Raw genomic sequence first — 25,581 nt, forward strand, 5'->3', positions numbered from 1 at the left:
GTGTGGGTATTTTGAGAAAAGTATAAAACATGCTCTACACCCTCCACCAATTAAACAATTTAAAGGGGTCATCAGATGCCCAGTTTCCACAAGCAGATATGATTCTTTAGGGTCTTAATGAAAAGTTTATAGCATACTTTCATTAAAAATTCTGAATGGTAGTGTAAAGCAACACCCTTTTTTCCCATTGTCAATACCAGCTCTGTCCACAGCGAGCTGTTTCATTGCATGTCCTTTTAAATGCTAATAAGCTCTGCTCGCCCCGTCCCTGTCTTCCGTGGAGTGACAAGCCGCTCTCTGGCTATAAAATTTAGCCATGAAACTCGCTAACTAGCACATTATTAAGAAATGCTTTTTGGCAAGTATATAGGTGAAGCTGTATCATGAATGATTTGCGTAAACATAGACACATCTATGTATACAAACGTAATCCTCTGGATCTTCAGCGGCTCAGATGTAAATGGCTGTAAATGTTGACTGCAATGTTCATGTTCACATTAGAAGACATTCTTTTCTACTGCTTCAGCGTCAAAACAATTGTGGACTGTTCACAGCTCACTTAGGGTAGGTCTAAGACGGTCATGTCAATCAGTAGTCGTGGGAGGGGCCTGTCCAGAACTACATCATTTTGCCAGGAATCTCAGAACTCAGAAGTAATTAATATATATTATTATTTGGGATTAAAAAAAGCACTCGGTGGATTTTTATTATTGTAGAGTGGTTGTGTTTACACATTGCCAACACACATTTATGTTCAAACAACATGTAAAAGTGAATTTTGCATCTGATCACCCCTTTATGAAGACTAAATAAAACAGCTCAGAGGTGAAACGGCTTTACTTCAGTAGCACTAACAGTGAAAAAGTAGGACACTTGAATGTTTGTCTATAATTTTTAGAGAGGAGCAACATTTAACATCTAAACACATAGATTCTGCTTAAAAAAAACTTTATATGAATGGCACTTGAGAAGTGTTGATTATTTTCTGATTGTGAAGTTGCTGTCATCATTCTTTTTTGAGGCAGCAAAGACATCTGAAGAACTTCATGTACTGCTGCCTGACCTGGACAAGAAAGAGACGAAAGGAGCTGAGTGACTTAAAGGGATCAATTTTACCTCTGAAACTCATGAACCTGAATAGAGTTTGTTTAGGATAAACAGGTAAGAAAAAGATCAAGAGCATTTTCTGTCAGTTTAAATGGGAAATGACATTCCGCTCTAAAAGTCACAGGTCACCAAACACAGACCTCAGCGGAAAAATATAGATTACAAATGTAAACTGAGTGATGTCTGACCTCATTATTGAGGACACAATAGATCAGGAAGATGAAGGTCCCCTGCTGAGAGTTCACGATCAGGAAGAGGATCTCCAGTCCCTTACTGTCTTCAGTGAAGAAACCCAGAATCCAGGGGCAACCAAGAACCACACACTGAGCCAGTGTTTTAAATACCATAATCCTGAAGAGAAACAGAAAGAAAGAGTTAATGTGTCTTTATTGACTATATGTGGTTTTCTAAAGAGTGATTAAATAATAATGTTACTTGGTTTGTTTCATTTGTGAAACTTCAGCATTGAGACTTTTGAGAGCCGAGTTCAGACTGATGAAGATCTTGATGAAGAGGAACGTGTTTGCCTGGAAAGTAGAAGATGAATTAAACATTTTTCTTTTCATTTTTCTTTTTAATATAAAAAAAAAAAGTTATGAGAAATGTCTTTACTGCTAGTATGATGCAAACAGGACCCAGAAAACTCCAGACGAAGCCTTTATCGGTTTTAATCCAGCAGCTGTTTAGAGAAATATCAATAAAACAATTAATGACTGGTGAGATTTCTGACCTCAAAGAGCTCAAAATTATCCCAGCCATGAAAGAAGGGTCTTATCTAGCAAAACGTCCAGTTATTTATATTCCTTTTAACCTTAAATGCTTGGCTTATCTAGCTCTGTGTGAACTCTCATCTCCCATCTCCTTTTCTACTCCAACTTCAAAATTGCCCTACATGCACTACACGTATTACACTTTTTATAAAGGGAGTTTGATCATCTTTGCATGTTCACGTCTTCATTTCTTCTGCAGTGATGTTGGGTGAATTTGAGGTAGAAAATTGAGGGAGAAAATGAGATTTCAACATTGTACCCTAACTGTATTGAACCGGGTAAAACAAAGATTAACACAGAGCTCGACAAGACAAGCATTTCAGGTTTAAAAGTATATCAATTGTCAAGTTCTTTTAGAAAATAACCATTCATTTCAGCAGATAAGACTCCTCTTCCTCGGCTGGGATCATTTAGATTCTATATGTAAAGAAATCCTGAAATGTTTTCCTCAAAAAAAACATAATTTCTTTACAACTGAAGAAAGAAAGACATGAGCATCTTGGATGACAAGGGGGTGAGTAAATTATTTTTATCATTATTATTATTTTTTGCAAGTGAACTGGTCTTTAATCTTTAAACTCCAATAATATCTCTCTCTCTCTCTCTCTCTCTCTCTCTCTCTCTCTCTCTCTCTCTCTCTCTATATATATATATATATATATATATATATATATATATATATATATATATCTCAACACCATGCACAAGATTAAAGGAGTTTAAAGATTAAAGACAAGTATACTATATATATATATATAGAGAGAGAGAGAGAGAGAGAGAGAGAGAGAGAGAGAGAGAGAGAGAGAGAGAGAGAGAGAGAGAGAGAGAGAGAGAGAGAGAGAGAGAGAGAGAGTATTTTATCAGATAGTGGAAATGTCACAGTTCGGAGCGACTCTTCTATCCAAATTAATTTAAAATTATCCTAACCAACTCACTGTTCGCTGCCGTAGCCTTCAGGAACCAGACCGACAGAGACACACACCACAACCAAAGCAATCATATATCCAATCACACACAGGTATCCACTGCGAAGCACCTTCCACCTTTTGGAGCTGATCTGTGATAGGTTCCTCACACAGATGTAGAGCATCACAGCTTCAATGAACATCCACACAAAGCCGGAGAGAAAGAAGAAGTGCAGAATGCCTGAGATCGCTGCACACAACACCTAGAGACCATGAGAGACGGTTATGATGATTCTCAGTGAGGCTGTGCTTAGCTGTAGGGCTCCTTCATTATTCTCACCTGATGAGGCCGTATGATGCTCAGGAACTGCTGCGTGAGCAGGAACAGAAGGTGAGCCAGCAGAAGACTGATGCAGATGTTGATTCGAGCCACATTATTCACTTTAGGACTCCACTGACAAAAGGCAAAGGTCAACAGGGCCAAACTGAAGAACACCAGCCCCACGCTCACACACACCAAATTCAACAGATCCAGCAGTGAATCGATCTGAGAAAAATGTCAAAGAGTACATGAGTGCCCAATCTGTGCTGTTCTTCAGCGTTCACTAGAAATATTCTCGTACCTCTCGTGGACGGCTGGTTTGCATGATGAGAGCGAATGTGGACAGATGTACACAGGAACACACAGTGTAGCTACTGTTGGTCTTTAAAACAGAACAACCATCTACAATCCATTCGCTGATGTTCCAGTACACACAGGACAGAGAACCATTGGGATCAAACTCCTGCAAAAAAAAAAAAAAAAAAAAAAAAGGATGAACAGTCATAACACATCAGAACAATGAATATTAGATGTTTTCAGATTTTTGCCAGCTCTCAGTTTGGAAGCACATTTCAGTCTCTCACTCGGATGTGTCTGAAGGTGAAGTTGACTGGTTTGGTGAGTTTAGTGTTGGTGGTTTTGGGAAGAGTAACTGAGATCACAGTGGACATCATGGTTTTAACCGTGTCATTTGATGTGTTGAAGAAGTCTGGCTTCAGTAGATTCTCCATCTTGTTGAAGCTCATAAAAGCCACAGCAGCAGATCCTGTGAGACAGAAATAAACAAAGAAACTTACATTATACTATATATTACAATACCAACACCACCAAAAAAGTAAGCAAAGGTGGTTTAGTGGTAATGGTATGATGTATTTCCCCCCATTTTTAAAATCAAACTAAACATTTGACATACTTTCATTGTTGTTCTTGGCGATCCCAATGAGATCGATGTCCACAGAAGAATATGTTGTGTCAAGTTGTGGGATTTTCTTTACTGCGACATTTGGTCCAACCATGAAGATTTGACCCTCTGATTAAACACATATACAGAAGTTATGTGCTATTTAGGCTATTTAATTGGTGTATATAAAGAGACAGATAACCTATTAGTTAACAGTGTGCTGGAAAAGATCAGTAAAGCTGATGATTATGTCTCCATCAATACATATAGAGCAACATCTGATCTTGTTTCCTCTAGGCTTTCATTTCCATTACAAATACATTATGCTTCATCAGAAGCAGAATGAGCTTTATTGCTATGTATGTTTACACACACTAGGAAATTTGTTGTAGTGACAGAAGCTCCACAGTGCAACAGAATGACGGTGACAAGACAAGACAGATTATAAAAAGAAAAATATACAAGTATACAAGACAGACAATGTGCAAAATAGCAAAGACACAATATACAAAATAAGCAGTCTACTATGTACAAGTATGTTAGATGCAAATTTGAATGTAAATAAGTATGTGTGTTAAATAAACAACTAAATAAATAAATGTATAATAGTGTTGTGTGTTATGAATTGCCTGAGGAAAGAAACTGTTCCTGGTCATTCTAGTGCTCAGTGTTTTTAGAGTGTAAAGTGTTTTTCATATCAGTCAAATTGTTTAGTTAATATGTAACTTTCAACTGCACCAGTAACATTGTTCATGTTAACATAAAACAATCTCAGATACACTCTCATGAACGACCAGTCAAAACCAGCTGGTCATGTGTTCTTCTGGACTTTTTAGTTTGCAAAAACAGATTAAAGCAATCAGAGAGAAAACTAAAGTTATGAAGTAAAAGATCAATAGCACAATTAAAGCAAACACTGATCACATTAACGGCAAGTTCAAAAGAAAAATTAACATCTAAACCTCTGTTCTAAATAACTTTTTAGACAAACTGGTTTAGTAATGAGTGAAGCTGGTGCTGCTGTTTGTGGAGATGTTTAATCAGATTTTGAGAGATGAAATGTTTTGTTCAGTTGATTCAAGTCAGTTGTAGTTCTTGTGTTTCTATTTTCTTCAATGATGCTGCTTGTTAACAGCAGGTGTTCATCACTAATCAGTCCCTCCAGGATTTCACGATTTTTTTTTGTGATTTTTGCGATTAAAATTATTAATTTTGTGGTGTCAAGTCCTAGAAATTTGTGAAAAATTTTGCGATTTATTTTATTATTTAATTTATTTATTAATAATTAGAATATCACATTTACCATATTAGGTATTATGTTAGAGGCTCAATTATCATACATAACACAAATCAAACATAAAATTTGTTTATTCTGATACATTTGAACTTTTAAAATAACCTATTGGCAATATTCTTATGTGACCTTTGTAAACATTAACAGCAGGTGTAGAAATGTATACTGTACATAGCCTACTTCATTTCAGTCACGTCTCAGGTACTCAAGGATTTTGGTAGCCCAAAAATTAATTGAACTAGCCCAAATAAAAAAGCTTTTTAATTATTCCTTAATTAATCCTTAACAAGGAAGGAATTTTATTTCACTCTTTAGTGTATCTGCAGAATTTTTAAACATCAATTTAAAGTAATTTGTGATCCTTTTTAAGAGCTGCACAAGTAAAATGAACAGAATGAGTGGGGTTGGACAATGTAAGGTAGAATTTTAAGTCATAAAATGACATGATTTATAATTCAGATACAGATTCACACAAAAACAATATCTTATACAATGGCATTTCAGCCTTTATTCCATTAAAAGGGATAAATCAAGTAAATAATTTATCATATTTATTTAAAACATAAATATTACTGTACTGTCTTAATTGTTTAGATTTTTTAGAAGGCACATTAACTTTTCACATTTAAAATCCTATGTGTTTGCTGCATAAAAACATAAACAGCTGAAAAATGTATTGGAAATAAAAATTCTGTCACAAGGGGGCGCTTTAGGAGCGCTGAAATATTATCGTTTCCCTAGTAACGGCTGTATACAAATCAGCATTAACGCTGTTTTATCAGGCATGAAATGAAAATGCCAACGACACGTTTCTGAGGACAGTCGGTTCTACTCAGATACATTCATTTAAAGACATCAGTGCTGCGTTTTGACTTTAAAATGTGCAGGGCTCATATTTATTCAATGACATCATTGCCTTTAGAAGTTTTATCCAGCCCTATCGTGATTCAATATCCATATCGTCTTTCCGTCCCTAACTGACTTTTAAAATTATAATTTAGACTTTTCTTATACTATTTAACAAATTTAAAACTTTTATGGCGTTCCATTTGCAACGACAGAAGCCCTCTACTTTACGATAGCGGGTCGGCAGGCCAGTGAAACATTTTGGTTGCTCGACTGAAAAACACAAGCCCCCGGGAGGTCGATCTTGCGGGCCCTGCAGACAGACAGCTCACAGACATCATGTGAGCAGCATCTTTATATATACATTTTAAAATCGTTTTATTATTGAAATATTTGAATAACTATTTTTTGCGATTATTTTGTGGTTAAATGACAAATTATGCAGGATCGCAAAAAAATGCGACATTTTGTTGATTTTGCATTAAATTCAGCGATCGCAGAATCGCGAAAAACTGGAGGGACTGACTAATGCACAATCATCATTCAGTTATCTCATTAACTTTAACTCTTTAGGGGCTTGGGATTTTACTTGAGACTTGCTTGAGACTCAAAAGGAATGACTTGGTCCAATCTCTGACCTCCTGGTTGAAAAACTGTGCTAATTAGCAAATCCAGGTGATTGTAACAAAATACTGGGGAGGACTTTTACACATGGCACCTGGATTGTCCACCTCTGACTGCAGCTTAACTATAGAACCCTTAGGCAAGCCAGTGTACACAGCATTACAGTAATCGAGTCGAGAGAAGATAAACGCATGAATTAGTTTTTTAGCATCATTAAGAGATAGGAAAGGGTGAATCTTGGCAATATTTCTTAAGTGATAGAAGCATGTTTTTGTAACATGATTAATATGTGACTTAAAACTTAGATCACAATCCAAAATGACTCCCAGGTTCTTTACCTCTTTCTTAGATTGTGGGGCTAAGGAACCCAATTCAGCTTCAATCCTCTCCCGCTCAGATTTTTTACCCGCAATAAGAACTTCAGTTTTATCTTTGTTCAATTTTAAAAAGTTTACATTCATCCACTTTACAATACTAGACAGACAGTTTGACAGTCTTTCTATTACAACATTGTCTCTGGGTTCAACTGAAATATATAGTTGTATATCATCAGCATAAAGGTGGTAATTCATGTCATATCATATTTCTGAATTAAACTACCCTAGTGTTGTTTTTAACTCTTCTGTTTTAAGAGTGTAGTAATGTGTAATGAAATTATGCTATTAAATTATAAAAGTAATGTGATTGTATGTGAGATTCAACACATTCTTTCTGTTGTATGACTGTGTGGAATGTCTTTGAATTGCCATGAATTTAATTCTACTTCCTGTCATTCCAACTCCAATTCAAATTCAACTTCCTGTGGGGCAGAGTCAATTCAATTCAAATTCCAACTCATGAATTGAATGGGGGCCAATTCTTAAATTCTGAATTGTGCACAAGCCTGCTGAATACCATAGCTGAGGCAATCAGCAAAGGGATCGGCAAAAGCACAAAGGCCAACCTTCCAGCCAGGTTAATCGCATTTGTCAAGGAGGTTGAGCAGTCCTTAAGGAAAACAACTATGTTGGCTTGCTCTTCACAGCACGAGACTGATCAAAACCAGTTGACCTGGTCAGGTAGCTAAAACTTCCAGGACACACCACCCAGACCATGCTTTGGACATCACCCTGGTCTCATTGTCCACAGAACAGCTAGTTTTACTAGAGTTAGCTGTACCTTGGCATGAGAGAGTGGAAGAGGCACAGAAAAAAAAAGTGAGGGAACTATAAGGAACTGATGGAAGCTGACCATGGGAATGGGTGGAAAGCTAGGTGCATGCCAGTGGAGGTGGTTTGCTGAGGGTTTGCAGGTTATTACCTCAGCAAATCTTATAGGATGATGGAAATTATGGGGGCAAGTCAGAGAAGAGCTATTAACAATGGCATGGAGGCTGCAGAGCAGGTCATCAAGATGGCTATGACTAAAAAGGGAAGATGTGTGGCGCAAAACGCCACTTTGACACAGACTGAGGATTCTAGGCCTGTCACCTGGAAGACAACATTGAAAGACCTGAAAGAACAAAGCACAAAAAAAGACAAAGGTGCCTGCAAGCTGGCATTTGATGGGCACTTTTTAAACTACTGGGGTGGAGCCCTGCAGTTCACGCAATAACAGACAGGTCTGAATCTGCTGCAAAACCAATCAAAACTTCCAGTTTAGCTAGGGCAAGGTTTCGAACCATGCTTTGCTTTGATTGTCAATAATTGGCGTTAGCATTTCAATATTTTAGTAAATGTGTGAGCTACAGTATCTTACAAAAGTGAGTAGGCTACATCCCTCACATTTCAGCAACCATTTTAGTATATCTTCACAAGGGACAATACTATAGAAATGAAACTTGAATATATTTTAGAGTATTTATTGTGCAGCTTGTATGGCAGTATAGATTTACAGTCCTCTGAAAATAACCATTATTGTCAAAAAAGCTGAAAAAAACCCCTGAATTTACACTAATTGATAACAGCAGTATGTTGTTTAACCATGCAAAGCCACATGTCCTATCCATGTTTATGTTATTGTCTGCTTGACAGGACCATACAAACTTGAGTTTTTTTTTTTTTTTTGTCCCAGAAGGAAGCCTCACCTGAAGCAAACAGTTTGCTGAAGACAATCTATATGTTGATTAATTTGTACATTGACTACCAAAAATATATCCAAGTTTAATTTCTATAGTATTGTCGCTTGTGTGTTGATTGTTTTCTCTTTTTTTAATCAATGTGTCTCTATCTGCTGTAGCAATACTTCATGTGTTTGTCATTTATAAGCAATTTCCTGGAACATCATACATGTATTGCTTCTACAGTGCTTCTAAAAAGTATTCACAGTACTTCAATTTTTCTGCATTTTATGTTACAGCCTTATTTCAAAATGCATTAAATTCATTGGGCCTCATTCACCAATATCTTCTTAAGAATCTTCTCAGATTCTCTCTTAAGCTGTTCGTAAGAAGATTCCTAAGAAAACTCTACGTGGCATTCATCAACGTGTTCGTAAGCCGCAGAATTGTTCGCAGCCGTGTTCTTAAATTGATGAATGCCATTTCCTCGTAAGTTGAGAGCGCGTGCCAGGTGAGTCTCATTAACATAGGATTAGCATATGTAACCGCCCATCAATGCCCATAAAAGGGACTGCAGTGCAGTGAGTTGACACAGATGTCAAACAGAGGAAAATACAAGAAAAATGCCAAAAACAAAAAGTAAGTCAATTGGAGCGCAGCAGGCAAAGCGAAAAAGAAACTTTAGTAATTCAGAGGTGGAGGTACTGCTGCAGGAAATAACCCGCAGGAAAAAAGTTATATTCAGTAGTGTCAGTACAGGTTACACTAACACACACAAAAAGGAAGCATGGGAGGCAGTCACACACGCAGTAGACGCAGTATCTGGAGAAGGACGGACAATAGAGGAAGTTAAAAAAAAATGGTTTGATCTAAAATTCGAAACAAAGAAAAATATAGCAAAATGTCGACGGGAAATGCAACAGACTGGAGGAGGAACATCAGAGACCCAAAACCTGTCTGAGATGGACCAGCACATCGGGGCCATCATCGGGGAGACTGCACTCTCAGGTAGCTAAACTATATTGGGAAACGCTAAATCACTTCTTTTTACATTAATTTAATTGTTTAATTCCCCCCACTTTTTAGGAGTACCATCGACTGAGAGTCTAGATACAGACCTTGGCCCCGAGCCAACGCTTTCATCCCCTCTCTGTGCTGCTAGTACTCCAGAGGAATCGGGAGGTAATTTATTCTTATTTTCTGAATGAAAGTTATTTTAAACGTGTGTCCTAAAGGCATGAGTCTGTGTGTGTGTGTGTGTAAGTTCAAAATAAGTCTTTAGTATTGGACTGAGTGTTGCTACAATGGCTTGAGATTATTTGTTCACAGATGAAGTCCCGCAGAGACATATGACAGAACCAGCACCATCCTGCAGCAGTACCTTCACCCGTACTCGGTCCCGTGCCTCGCCACACCTGATCACAGAAGCGGTGTTGAACAATCAACAAAGGCTAGCGGACACTCTAGATACAATTGCCTCAACGCTAACAGCAATATCCAACACACTAAAAGAAATCAATGAAAATATTAAGAAATAAAGATGTGTACAGAAACTGGTCCGTCCTAATTTTTTAAGTGAATCAGACTGGTGGATTCAAGCTGTAATTAACAGGACTTTATTTATAGCCGGGCAATTAATAGCTCCCGAACGAGAATGGCGCGCCTGCAGTCTGGTCCCATCAATGCGTCAGGACGCACATCTTCACGGTGTGATGGCTCAGGAGGGAGAGGCACACCCCGCTTCATGGCGATATTGTGCAGGACACAGCAGGCCATGATTATCCTACAGACCTGTAATGGTGAGGGAGAAACATAAATTAAGATGCAAGGTGTTTGAATAAACTTTCTTAGTCTAAGCAGTTTCTACAAGAATAAAATTAAATCGGTTCTTACCTTCTCCGGTTTGTAGAGCAATCTGCCACCTGCTGTGTCCAAACACATCCAGCGTCCCTTTAAAATGCCAATGGTGCGTTCGATGGTGGAGCGAGTGCATGCGTGCATCCGATTGTAAGACACCTCCTGAGGTGTCTGAGGGTTGGTCAGTGGCGTCATTAACCATGGGGCTAGGGCATACCCTCGATCCCCTAATAAAAAGAATCAAGATCAAAGACACGTTTGTGGTAAATATAAAAGATGCGTAGCCTACCAATGAGCCATGCGTCACCAGCTGCGCCTTGTTCGAGGCGCATACCCACGGAGCTGTTCTGCAGAATATAGGAGTCGTGTGCTCCTCCTGGGAACCGGGAGACCACGTTCAGCAGGTGGTTTTTGGAGTCGCATACCAGTTGCACATTTATGGAATGATATTGCTTGTGGTTGAGGTATGGGAAGGGGTCTGGAGAGGGTGCCTTGATGCGCACGTGCGTGCAGTCTATTGCGCCAATGGTGTTGGGGAGGCCAGCGATGTTATGGAATCCGGTTTTGACTGAGACTTGCTCTTCTGCTGCATATGGGAACCTGATGTAGTGTGTGGCCCGTTGAATTATGGCATCCACGACTCGCGGGAGAGTGCGGCTGATGGATGGCTGTGATATGCCAACCCTGTCCCCCAGCTCCCGTTGAAACGATCCAGTGGCTAAAAAGCCGAGGGTCGATAGTACCTGAACATGCGGGGGGACAGGGTTGGACCGATGCGTGTGGCTCCGAAGTGCTGGCTCCAAGTCGTTGCAGAGATCAACTAGTACAGCTCTCTGGAGCCTAAAGCGTCCGAATAGGAACTCGTCACTCTCGGCGAAAAGGTCAATATGGTCCTGAAACATTCGTTCCCTCCGTAGGGCACGGTCCGCTATCTCTTGCAATAACAGTATATCTGCCATTGTATTTGCAGGCCTTGGATGGAGAAATGCCACATATAAATAGGGTGGGATTACTAATTGATGGCGTGGTTTCCAATTTACTGAATTAATTAATAAAATAAATATGACAGAAATATCACTGTAGTATCGTATTTTAATGAACTGCACAAAAGAAGATAACACAGCCATGCCGACATGTCGGCACTGACATGTGCGTAAGAGTACTCCTTAGTGTTCGTAGGATTTGTTCTTACCTACGAACAAAGGCAAGATAAGAAAACATTCATGAATGCAACAATCTTCGTAAAAACTTCGTAAGTAGGACTTAAGAAAAAATCTGTTCTTAAGAACGGTTGGTGAATGAGGCCCATTATTTTCCTCAAAATTCTACAAATAATACCCCATAATGATAACATGAAAGCAGCCATGAAGCCATTAAGTCCAAGGAATTTTCTGTAGAGCTGCAAGACAGCTTTGTATCGAGGCAAAGATCTGAGAAAGGGTACAGACTTTTTTTTTTTTTTTTTTTTTTTTGCAGCAGCAGCAGCAGTAGCAGCAGCATCTAAGGTCCCAATGAACACAATGGCCTCCATCATCCATAAATGGAGGAAGTTTGGAACCACCAGGACTCTTTCTAGAGTGAGCCGTCCAACCAAACTGAACAATCTGAGGGGAAGGGCCTCATTCAGGGAGGGAGGTGACCAAGAAGCCAATGGTCACTCTGAAAGAGCTCCAGCATTTCTTGTTGGAGAGTGAGGAATTCCAGATGCAAAGAGAAACTGTAGAAACTCCAAAAAAATATGTGTGCCAAGCTTGTAGCATCATACTCAAATTGATTTGTGGTTGTAATTGGTGCCAAACGTGCTTCAATAAAGTATTGAGCAAAGGCTGTAAATATTCTATTTTTTTATTTTTATGAATTTGCAAAGAATCATCTGCTGATATCTTGAGAGATTTACTGTCTTTTATTTCAGTTGATTTCATCTATGGCTGTGGGGCTGGAGGTTGTAGTTATGAGGGGATGTGGCTTTTGTGTGTAACTAAGGCCTTGTCCACATGTACATTGGTATTTTTATAAACTCCCCCCCCCCCTTTGTTTAAAAAAATAAAAATAAAATCATGTCCACATGAAAATGCAAAAACAAGCACTGTCAAGAGCATGCCAACCCAACTGGTGACAATATACCCCTAAGTGTAAAGCCAGTGTTTGTGTGGACAGAGCAATAGTGCATGTGTTTTTCTTTCCTTCAATGATTCTACATGTCCTGTTTTCTTGTAAAAGCTTATAACCTTACAAAATTAAACAGTTACTGCTGCATTTGCTGCTATCTGACTCACTTCTGCTCTCTTGATAAAGTCACTGACATCAAATGTAATCTGAGTTTAATCATCAGTAATAATGGTCTCCACTTACCAACAGTAGAAAGAGTAAAACTGACTTTGTCACTTGTGTCTGTCGGCTTCACCAATGTGGAGATGAGTTTTTTACTGGTTTTTAACATGCGGTTTCCATAAGAGGCTAGTTCAGTTGGGTTTGCTGATAATAATGACTCTAACATCTTCTCTGAAGCATTGAAGGCCACAGTCAAAATGTTTGTCACAATCTAATTAAAGATAAACGCAGTTCAATAGAGTTACTGTACATGTAAATGTCAAGAAAGCCTGCTATGTCAGTTATTATCCAAATTAGATTTAATGATGTCGTGATTTTCTTATTCAGACACTTACATTCAAAGGAAGCACTTGAACTGTAATGTTCTCGATCTGCTCAAGAAGATTTTGAAAACATTCTCCAGACGTCTGACTCTGAAATCACAATCAAACTTTATATGGTAAATAAAACACACTCTCTGATTTTAATCATGCTTTGCAATATTAATAGCAAACAAATCAGCAATAAATAGAAAAGCATATTCATTCAGTCATCTTATTGCATTTCTGTTTGGAATTTAATTTTCAGTGAGACCAGCTCTAAAATTTCAATTTTAGAAAGTCAACTTCAGAAACTCAACTTACAATGCATTCTTCCTTTATAACTGCAACGACAGAAAACAGCACCAAGATGACATTAAAACAAAACATCAAATGATATAGATGTCATTTTGTGCAATATCATAAAAGCGTTGATCAAAAATAAATAATGAATGTGACATGATTTTTTTGTATCTCTCTGATTTGTAAGTACTTTTTTTATCCCATTTTTGTTCTCTCCCACTGAAGGAAAGAAGATAACTGATAAAAAAAGACAAACAGAAACACAAGAACTAACTGCAGCCAAAGCCTTAGATAAAAATCAACTGAACACGAAAGACGTTAAATCTCTGAAGATCTCAGAGGAGGATGATTTAGGATTTATTATAGTGCATTAATTGGGCTCATAAGGCTGTGGCTGCAGTCAGTGGTTGTGTTTCTGTTCATCTCTTGTTTTCTGTTCTCTTATTTCTTTCTTTCAGTGATTCTGCTTGTTAATGTGTTTATTAAGGCTGAGATGACTCCATATTTAATATACACAGATTTTGTGGCTCAGATAAGGTCCAGTTGTGGTTTATTTCTTTGCTCTTGGCTGACATGTGGCATTGCTATGGCCTGCTTTTGGCCCAGATCAAACAGGAGCGGTCTGCCCAAGTGGCATCATTCCACGAAATATTATGAGAATAAAGTCGAAATACTACAAGAATAAAGTCAAAATATTATGAGAATAAGGTCGAAATAATACTAGAATAAAGTTTAAATACTACAAGAATAAAGTCTAAAAATTACGAGAATAAAGTGTAAGTATTACGAGAATAAAGTCGATATATATAATACGAGAATAAAGTCGAAATACTACAAGAATAAAGTTTAAATACTACGAGAATAAAGATATAATCACCTGCACAGTATGCATAATTGCACCAAGTTGGTCTGACCAGCTCATAGACATAATAATTGCCTGGACAGGCTTTGACTTTGATGGGGTAAGACCCGTAATAGCAGCAGTAACTGCTATAGTCACCGCAGACATCTCGAGTGACGATTCCATCCTGTACTGTTGGGTGAGCACCACGAATCCACAGTGCAGTATCAGTGCCACAGCTATACCGAGCAATACACTTGTCTGGGATCTTAGCGTTCACATTGTTAATGAAGAGACGATACCAGCCGCTCCCGGTGAGATCTCTGTCACAATTTCTAACTGAAGCATATGTATTAGTGGTGGCTCTCCATGGATTGTCCAGCACAGTGTAGTTGTAGCAGGGGTCAACAGAAGGATACACTGCAAAATAAATACATATATATATATATATATATATATATATATATATATATATATATATTATAGTTACTTTAAAAGTAATGCATTACAATATTGTGTTACTCCCTAAAAAAGTAACTAATTATGTTATTATGTTACTTAGTTACTTTTTATGTAAAGTAATGAGCTATGTTACTGTCACGATTGCCAACTGGAGTGCTTATGGACTCCTTCAGTGAGCACTCCGGCTTGGACTGTGTTTCTCACATCATGGATTTCCCATAATCCCTCACAGATCACACGACCAACCACTTCCTGTTCACAGCCAATCACTTCCTGTCAACACATTATATAAACTTCCTGGACACACACACACCTTGCAAAGTCTTGTTCTGCCATTGCTGACAATTTTTTCGTTTGTTTTTCCTGTTGCCGATCTGTCTGTTTCTGTTATTTGATTGTCTGCCGCCTGCCTTTCGACTCTTGTTTTGTTTGTTGGATTTACTCTGTTTGATCGCCGCCTGCCTCGACCACACTGCCTGGACTCTGTTTCTGATTCTGGATTGTCTATATTGCCCTGCATGCCTTTGATCGACCTGGACTGTACTACTTTGATTATTGATCTTAATAAAGCTGCGTTTGGATTCTCACCCCGCTGTCTCCCATTGTTACAGTTACTTTTTAAATCTGGGCAGGGCATGCTTTCTTCTATTTTTGGCAAATGTAAAAGCCCTTTCACACCAAAATCCTCAGGCTGAAGGAAAAGTAAATTTACTCCTGTAGTGTGAGCCAGGCTTTATTTGAAAAAGCAACTCCAATATTTTCTTATAAATTAGAAAGTAATGCGTTAGGTTAGTTACTTGAATCTGATTACCCCAACACTGGATATAAAAATAGAATCTGAACAGAGCTGAATTAATGTCACTATTGTCTAAGCTGCATCTCTATTGTATAAAATGTGACTTGACTAGACAAGCACATTTCCTCTCATATCTATTCCGTACAGATCTGCACATAAATCAGGCCAGAAAATAGCCAATAGAGAAACAGTGTGTTACATTACCAGTTGAGATGGTCGCTGTCGTGGCGGCTGTAGAGCTGGTGTTAATGCTGCTAACAACTGAAAGTTTGGATGAATAGTGATTAATGAAAAGAAACACAAATTAATGTGTAGAAAGAGCTCATGTAAATACAATCACCTGCACAGTATGCTGAATTGCACAGAGTTGGAACAATTAGCTCATAGACATAAAAATTGCCTGGACAGGCTTTGACCTTTATGGGGTAGGACCCGTAATAGCAGCAGTAAGTGCCATCGTTACCACAGACATCTCGAGTGACGACTCCATCCTGTACTGTTGGGTGTCCACCACGAATCCACAGTGGGAAACGAGTGCCACAGTGTTCGAATGCAACACACGTGTCTGGAATCTGAGCGCTCACATTGTTAATGAAGAGACGATACCAGCCGCTCCAGGTTACTGAGGTGTCACACATTCCAACTGAAGTATTATTGGTGGCTCTCCATGGATCGTCCAGCACAGTGTAGTTGTAGCAGGGGTCAATAGAGGTATACGCTGTAATTAACATATTTATTTTTTAGCATTAGACAAAAAACTTACTGTGTTATACATTACAAATGAACATTACTAGCAGCTGTTCTCATACAGTATCATTCAGAAAATGAATTCTAATACAGGTCCAAATGTACAGTGACGCATTGCATATTCCCCCATATAATTATGTTGTTTTACAGAGAAAAGATGACGTTTTAACGAGAAAACATCTCATTATTACGACATAGCTGATGGGAAAAAAAAATATGTGTGTGCAAGCAATGCATCACCGTACAAATGCACAGAAGAGCAACACAGCAATACATTACCAACTGACTCGCTGACAGTTATACAGGCCAAGACATCTGGGAAAAAAAAAATATTATGTGTTAAAATGAATACAAATGAGCATTGCAAAGGGTGCCACATGTGTAATAGCAGACAACTGACCAGCAGTGAAAAAAAAACAAAAAACAAAAAAACAGCAGTTGCATGCTGTTAACCAGAAGTTTTATTTAAAAAAATCTAAAAAGACTGTTTTTTTTAAACTGACAATACATATTACAACTACACTCTTAAAACAGATGTGTTAAAAACAACACAACCTGTGTTAAATTTTAACACACTTGTGTGTTTAATTAAGGACAACACATTTTGTGTTAATTTTAACTCAACCAGTGTGTTATTTGTCTTAACACAGGTTGATATTTTGAAAATATTTAACACACTTGTCAAATCACAATTTATGACACATTAATGTGTTAAATGTATTAAAACAACACAACATGTGTTATATTTAACACATCCTGTGTGTCTAGTTAAGGACAACACATGTTGTGTTAATTCAATTTTAACACACCAGTGTGTTATTCTTCTTAACACAAGGCAGTGTGTTAAAATATTTAACACATTAATGTGTTAAAAATCACACAATCTGCATAGATGTGCTATTGTTAACCAGTTAAAATGAATGCAATACAAAAAAAAAAATCTATTAACACTGCTCAAAGTGTATTTGGTCCCACAATACAGAGTGTTAAATGAACCCTGAAGCAGAGTTGAACTGATCATGTTAACAAGCAGAATGAAAGAGAAACAGAAACTCCACAAACAGCATCACCAGCTTCACTCATTACTAACCAGTTTGTCTAAAAAGTTATTATTTAGATTAGAGGTTAAGATGTTGATTTTTTTTCTTTTGAACTTACCGTTAATGTGATCAGTGTTTGCTTTAGTTGTGGTCTTGAGCCTTCATTTTCTAACATTAGTTTTCTCTCTGGCTGCTTTAAAGCTGTGTATGCAAAACATATTTGCAAATAAATAAGTAGAGAAATCCACAGAACTAACCTACTGATCTCATTTGAAGGGTGTATCTGTGGGTGTTTCATGTTACTCAATCATTTAAATTGGTGATGATGAAAATCACATGTTAACTTGGTAATTTGACTGAATTTAACAACATTTTGCACTCCAGGCAATTTGAATATCTGTGCCGTACATGCAAACATTCATCCATAATCAGCATATGAATCTTACGGAGCCCCTTACGTCACCTGTAGAAGAAAAATAATTAATCCGTGGGGATGGTTTTGCAATTCGTTCCCTCAGTTTATAAACCGTACTCACGAATTCTTAAACTGTTCCCTCAGTTTAACAATTCGTGCCCACGGATTAACAAACCGTGCCCACGAATTTCCAATCCGTGCGCTCAGATTTTATAAACCGTATTCTCGGATTTTGAATCCGTACCCACAAAATCATAATCCGTGCGCACGCTTTCGCAATCGGTTCCCACAGTTTGTAAACTGCTCTCACGGATTTGTGATTATGATAAGCTTTTCACCCAGAGTTAGATTCACTATTAATGTTATTATTAAATAAGGCCTATTATTACAATGCATTTAGTTTGAGAGCAAATAGGAATGGCAACATAACCTGTACATTATTTGTTTTGTATTGCTTTTTACCTTCTCCTCTCCAAAACTAGTTTTTTTTTTTTTTTTTTTTTTTCAGGTAATTTTATATTTTGAAAAATATTATTAAATAAAACAAAGCCGTTTGAACAGCGCTCTTCACTTATTTTGGTACCTTGACCGCACTTACAAAACAGGCTTCTTTTAAGCGTTAATTTTACATTAATAACCAATAGGAAAAAACACATGGTGTTTTGGCAGTTAATCTATTGGTGATTAATATAAAATAAAGCTTAAAACTAAAAGCTGTTTTGTCAGTGTTGCATAGTCTCATATAGCCTACTGAGAAATAAAGTTTAATAAATGCAAAACAATGCATCCAGCATATAAACAGGTGTCCTGGTTGAATTTGGGGGCAGGGCCACAAATCCGTGAGAGCAGTTTACAAACTGTGGGAGCGGATTGCGAAAGTGTGCACATGGATTATGATTTTGTGGGTACGCATTCAAAATCCGAGGGTACGGTTTAGAAAATCTGAGCGCACGAATTGGAAATTCGTGGGCATGGTTTGTTAAACCGAGGGAACAGTTTAAGAATTCGTGAGTACGGTTTATAAACTGAGGGAACGAATTGCAAAACCGTCCCCACGGATAACTTTTTTTTCTTCTACAGGTGACGTAAGGGGCTCCGTAGAATCTCAATGATGGTGACAAAAAAAAAAGAAAAGCTTTATGCTGCAGTGCATTCTGGGACCACCAATCAAAACCCATCCATGACTCCCAGAATGAATTGCTTTATAATTATTGTCACCATCGTAGAGATTCATATGCTGATTCTTCAACTCTATGTCTGCCATTCAAAAATAATAAAACCTGTTTAATGTATCTATTAACTGTAAAATATAAACAGTGGAAATAAATTCTATTATCTATATTCATTGGTGTGCAATGTGACAGTCATTACAAGATGGTTACTTACAGCATCAATGTACCAATAACTTCCCAATATCTCTTAGATATTATCCACTATGACAATCAAGTCAGTGAACAGAACTCTATTAGCAAGAGAACAAACATAATTGTTGATTTTAGGATTGAGACCCAACAAAAGTAAACACTGACCACAGTGAGGGTTGTGTTTTAATAAATTAAATCATCATCTAAACCTCTGTTAATTCTCATGAAGAACTTTTGTTTGACAGAAATAAAGTCAAACTGGTTAGTAATGAGTGAAGCTGGGTTTGTGGAGCTGTATAATCGTCCTCTGCTGAGATCTTCAGAGATTTATTGTGTTTTATTCAGTTGATTTGATCTGAGGCTGTGACTGAAGTCAGTTGTAGTTGTGCTTCTGTTTGTCTTTTCTCTTCTTCTTTGTTTGTTTCTCTTTTCTTCAGTATTTCTGCTTGTGTACATTCTCATTAAGTTCAACTCTGCTTCAGTGTTACTTTAATGCTGTATTGTGGGACCAAATCCACTCTGAGATGTGTTAATAATGTCCCCAACCCTGTACAGATCTCCACATCAGGAGCATCTTGGGAAACGTTCTGGGAATGTCATTGACACCAGAGGGACGTTCTGAGAATGCTCTGGGAACATTACAATTTTATCAGAGATATCCATCTACCTGACATGAGTGCATTCACATCATCCACCAATAAAAATAGAGCTTATGCAGTGACGTAGGCAGCAATGTGATTGGATGATATTTAACACATTTTGTGTTGAACACATTGTGTTGTTTTTCTCTCTCTCACACACACTCTTTCTCTCTCTCTTTACACATGATCAACTTAAAATGACACAAAAATGTGTTAAAAATTAACACATCCTTTTTTAGAGTGAAGCAAAAATACAAAATCAACAAGCAAAACAGTTTCTACTTACACATCATAACAGAGATCGGCAGTCTTATAAAACCTGTCATTAAATATAAAGAAATAAAATCCTACATTTATCATGTGACCACAGTTTTTTTTTTTTTTTTTTTTTTTATTCAGTGTAACCTTTAAATGCTAATAGAAACATACTCACCTGTCTGAAAGGAAGCCATTGTTTTGACAGTTTGGTGTTATTTATCTTTATCTAAAAGGCATTTCAGAGGGGTGGGGTTAATTAGATTTGCTGTTGCCTTCAGTTTGTTTCATTTTCTGTCACACTGGATTTATAAATTTAAATGTTACAAATTACTTATAAATGAAGATAGTATGAATCAGTCAGGGGTAACGCATTACAAGTAAAGCAATTGTATACTGTAAAAGCAAACTGTAAAGTAACACTTTACAACATAAAAAAAATCTAATTTACCTTTTTCAAACGAGTTTTCCCATTTTATTCACTTATAGAGGCTTAAGTGTGAAAATCCTTTATAGCTGCCAAAAGTATGCTATTATTGTTGCTATTATTATTTTATTACTATTATTAAAAAACAGATAAGCAGGCTTAGTCAAGGTGATAAAAGTAATGCAAAAGTAACACATTACTTTCCATAAAAAGTAATTAAGTAACAGAATTGGTTACCTTTTATAGAGTAATACACTACAACACTGAATAGTACAAGTGACAGAAGCGATCATATGTATCATCTTATAATCACAAATAGATTCCCAAAACCAACACACATGAAAATTGGTGCACATTTGCAAATTAATCTGGAGTAATTCATAAAGACTTATACATCCTTAAATATGTCAAAGGAATAGCAGTAAGAGCCCAAATTACTCTAAATAAATACTGTACACATGAATTATAGCTATGATCGCAGTCATAGTCCAACACATGCTGCAGTCTGTTAAGCAGAAAAATCTTACCTGATGTGAGCTGATATACAGTGGTCTTCACTCAACACAACTGACTGCTTAACTATGCTTAAAATATCTGTTTATTGAGATGTTTATAGAGAAGCTTATCAGTTCATCATTCTAAGGGAGAAATATAAGCCACTGTTTCCTCCTTAAATGCAAATTCAAAAACAATGAATGCACGGAAAGCTCACATAATGCAGTTCTTTGTCAGTTTATTTTTTTATAAAAAAACATGACTTTTGCTTTCTAGCAGGAATATTATACTTTATTTATACATTATATGTATTATCCCCTTCATTTAATCCTATTTAATTTCCTATCAGGTTTTATCAGTTTTAACCCAAGGATTCCAGCTGCTGGATATTGATCATCAGGTTGTTTCTCTGCTCTCCATGACCTGCATTACAATCCCAACATTGACTTCTTAAATCTTATGCAGTTATGTAACTAGGTTTCAAAATATAACTATTGTATGGTGTTGTTTATTGTTCATGTAAACATCATAACAAAAAAACATTAAATAATACAGAAAACCTGAATGAATGCAAAATGCTGTTGTATTAGATTAGAGTTTAGGCTTTGAATGAACAGCTCTATGAAGCTTGGGATGAAATTGAAATTTAGTTCTGAGAGATCAAAGTGATAAATTCTGCTATATGTATGGCAAATAAATATTAACTCTTGTGCTATTTTGACACGCGCAAACATCAAGAACCAGCATATGAATCTCAAAAATGGTGACAATGAACTAAATTCTTCATGCTGCAATGCATGCTGGGTAACAGCATTATAAAAACTCCCATAATGCACTACAGCATGAAGAATTAATATCACCACTGTTGAGGATGGTATGATAAGTGTTCATGTCTAAAAGCCTGGTTTATAGCAATTCTACCCCTAATAATCATTACAATGGCATTTTTAATAAGGCTTTTTTCCAATTGTTTGACAGCTGAGTGTTAGTCTATAAACTGAAGATTAACCATTGCATGTTGCTCACTCACATGATTCAAAAGCAAAACATGTTAACTAAACTGTTACCACAAGCTTTTAGTTCAATCCAAGTGCCATGAGTAAAAGTCCTTCCCAGTATTTTGTTCCAATCACCTGGATTAGCTAATTAGCACGGTTTTTTAACCAGGAGGTCCGAGATTGGACCAAGTCATTCCCTTTGAGTCTCAAGCAAGTCTCAAGTAAAATCCCAAGCCCCTAAAGAGTTAAAGTTAATGAGATAACTGGATGATGATTGTGTTAGTGATGAACACCTGCTGTTAACAAGCAGCATAATTGAAGAAAAGAGAAACACAAGAACTACAACTGACTTGAATCAACTGAACAAAACATTTCATCTCTCAAAATCTGATTAAACATCTCCACAAACAGCATCACCAGCTTCACTCATTACTAACCAGACTGACTTTATTTCATGTCTGCAGAATCTCTTATTGAGAATTAACAGAGGTTTAGATGTTGATGCTTTATTGGTCAAGAGAAGAAAAAACACACAGTGCCACCATCATTGTGGTCAATGTTTGCTTTAGTTTGTCTCTTGACTCTTGGAGTAATTTAAAATAGCTTCAATATTGTTTTACCGCAAGCATTTGTGCTTTGCTGAATCAAAAGCTTGCAGCAGCAGATTAGCTTACACTCTCTCCATAGAACTTAATTGCATGAGCATCAAGATGTGGTCACTCTCTTTGATTTGCTGAATGACACAGCTATCGTAGGACTGCGATAAAAAAAAATCAGTTTTAACAAATGTGACTGTAATGATTCAAAATTGAAATACATTTTTTTGCAACAGCTCAGGCTTTAAGACATGAACACTTATCATATGCTCCTCAACAGTGGTGACAAGAGGAGTTTTTACTATGCTGTTACCCAGCATGCACTGCAGCACGAAGTGTTTTGTTGATTGTCACCATTGTTGAGATTCATATGCTGGTTCTTGATGTCTGTGTGTGTCAAAGCAATACAGATGTTGAAAACCATTGTATGCATCATACAAATTTTAAATGAGTTTACTGTAACTGGTAGAAGAGCACTGCACTTGCATACCGTAGGTTTGCTAGTGCAAAACCTATACAATTAAGAATAAAATGAAGTTATTCTCAGGTGTGTCCAAGTATACTTGTGATGATAAAGGTCTCACCATATGATAACAGATATTAGCTGCTAAAGATATAGCTCTGATCTTACTGTGTTACAACTCCATATGCATTGTTACAGAAAGATCTAACCCACCAGACAATGGTCAAGATCTCAACTAAAGCAAATACTGATCTCCACAATGGTGACACAATTTTAACCAATAAAACATCAACATCTGATCCTCTGTAATAACAGCAGGTGTTCATCACTAACACAATCATCATTCACTTATCTCATTAACTTTAACTATTTAGGGGCTTGGGATTTTACTTGAGACTTGCTTGAGACCAGAGGTGTATAGTCCAGGGGTCAGAAAGTAGAAGTCCTGCCATATGTTTGTTCCACCCATGAACCAATGAAATGATTTTACCAGAGGTAGAACCAAGTCTTTCTATTCAAGTCACAATCGAGTCTCAAGTCAAAGCCCAAGTCCTCAAAGAGTTAAAGGTAATGAGATAATCAAGTGACTAATTAAATGATGATTGTGCATTAGTGATTGTGCATTAGCAGGGCTTCTACTTTCTGACCCCTGGACTATACACCTCTGCTTGAGACTCAAAAGGAACGACTTGGTCCAATCTCGGACCTCCTGCTCAAAAAAACTGTGCTAATTAACAAATCTAGGTGATTGGAACAAAATACTGGGGAGGACTTTTACTCATGGCACTTGGATTGTCCACCTCTGCAAATCACTGCATAGTACTGAAACTGCCCTTGTAATCTAGTTCTTAATGATATTTTAATTGCTAGTGACTCTGTGATTCTGTCATTTTACACTCAAAAAAATAATTCGGTCTAAAAATAAACTTTATGCAATTCAATTACATGCAATTTTTCCATGCATTTGGATTATAGTTTTAATATAAACATATTAATAAACTTAATGTGATTCATATGCATCAGTGATACGTGAATGAAACAGGTAAGATTTATATAATATTTCCCAGTGTTAAACAAGCACTGCTCAGTGTTCATGTGTTTCCACACTACAGAGTGTTCAAGTAGCTTTGACACAGTGTTGGAGTTCAGGAGATCATTATGTGATGATTGACCATTAATGATCAACACCTGCTGTTAACAAGCAGAGTCGCCAATGCAAAAAGAAATGCAAAAACTACAACTGACTTCAGCAACAGCCAAGATGAAATCAACTAAAATAAAACACTACATTAAATCTCTCAAGATCTGATTAAACAACACCACAAACAGATTTACCAGCTTCACTCATTGCCGTTTGTCACCATTGTTGAGATTCATGGGCTGGTTCTTAATGTCTATGTGAAACACTTTTATTTTTAAACATGTTGTAAAACAATCTTACCAAAAAGTATAGGGAGTGTTGAATCGTCTGTGGCTTGTCAAGGTTATTACAATAAGCAAAAACAAACAAAAAACTAATAGATTATACACTAGATGATTCAAGTCAAACAATGAATATGTTAAAACATAATCATCACCTGATGATATGAGTTTATGTCTGGCTGTTTTAACTCAAATACAGCAGCCAAAAGAGCCCTAATATTGAAGATTTACGGGTCAAGAGCCCAACTAATGCAAACACTGACCACTATAATGGTTGCTTAAAACTTTTGGTTTTCTCCTTTGGTGATTCTGCTTGTTAACATCAGGTGTCCTCAATAATTGATCAATCATCACTTTGTTAATCACCTAATTATCTCGTTAACTTAAACACTGCTTCAGTGTCTATATGTGTCCACACTCAGAGTGTTAAATTAACACTGGGGATTTTGCTGTAACACACTTGGTGGAAAAAAAAAACAAAAACTACAGATCATGTTCATGCTCAACTAAAAACAGCCAACATCAACTGACCAGCATTACTAACTAATGCATCATAAAACCCAGCTACAGCAAAAAAATATCTATGTTTAAGTATCAAGAGTCAGGAGCCCAATTAAATTAAAGCAAACACTGATCTCCACAATGGTATCGTCAAACAAAACAAAACATCATCATCTAAACATCTGATCATTCTCAATAAGATCTTCTATAGACATCTGATAGAAATAAAATCTGTCCGGTTAGAAATGCGTGCTCATTAACAGCTGCTGTTCGTCAGTGTCTGAAGTCACTCATTAGTTTTCATTATCTCTGTAAGGTGGACTATATTAGCAAACTCATGTAGGGAATAGTGAAAGAGGGTGTAGAGCAGGGGTTACCACACTCGGTCCTGGAGGGCCGGTATCCTACAGAGTTTAGCTCCAACCCTAATCAAACACACCTGAACCAGCTAATCAAGGTCTTAATAGATATACTTAAAGCCTCCAGGCAGGTGTGTTGAGGCAAGTTGGAGCTAAACTCTG

General features: G+C 37.1%; 1 protein-coding gene and 1 long non-coding RNA gene across 2 annotated transcripts; both read right to left on the bottom strand.

Moving 5' to 3' along the window:
* Positions 1 to 1,006: 1,006 nt before the first annotated feature.
* On the bottom strand, positions 1,007 to 16,427 carry LOC141338228 (adhesion G protein-coupled receptor E3-like). The gene is made up of 13 exons (XM_073843773.1): positions 16,037 to 16,427; positions 14,512 to 14,630; positions 13,331 to 13,408; positions 13,017 to 13,206; positions 4,018 to 4,134; positions 3,689 to 3,870; positions 3,406 to 3,567; positions 3,123 to 3,329; positions 2,813 to 3,045; positions 1,720 to 1,786; positions 1,543 to 1,634; positions 1,296 to 1,458; positions 1,007 to 1,063 (listed from the first exon to the last, which is right to left on the bottom strand). Exons 1-13 carry the CDS (start codon positions 16,425 to 16,427, stop codon positions 1,007 to 1,009), a joined length of 2,058 nt encoding a protein of 685 aa, XP_073699874.1.
* LOC141339232 (uncharacterized) lies at positions 10,408 to 10,892 on the bottom strand. Its single transcript, XR_012355909.1, has 2 exons — positions 10,701 to 10,892; positions 10,408 to 10,598 (listed from the first exon to the last, which is right to left on the bottom strand). It is a non-coding gene; the product is annotated as an uncharacterized lncRNA (long non-coding RNA).
* Positions 16,428 to 25,581: the final 9,154 nt, after the last annotated feature.

This window comes from Garra rufa, chromosome 7 (assembly GCF_049309525.1).
Source record: "Garra rufa chromosome 7, GarRuf1.0, whole genome shotgun sequence".
NCBI lineage: Eukaryota > Metazoa > Chordata > Actinopteri > Cypriniformes > Cyprinidae > Garra > Garra rufa.

Excerpts from the sequence above, each read along its gene's own strand:
- LOC141338228 (XM_073843773.1), bottom strand. The coding sequence starts at position 16,427 with ATGTTAATTACAGCGTATACCTCTATTGACCCCTGCTACAACTACACT. Across the intron at positions 3,046-3,122 it reads GCATCATACGGCCTCATCAG|GTGTTGTGTGCAGCGATCTC; the intron begins GTGAGAATAATG and ends CATGGTCTCTAG. Across the intron at positions 1,635-1,719 it reads CTGTTTGCATCATACTAGCA|GCAAACACGTTCCTCTTCAT; the intron begins GTAAAGACATTT and ends TCTACTTTCCAG.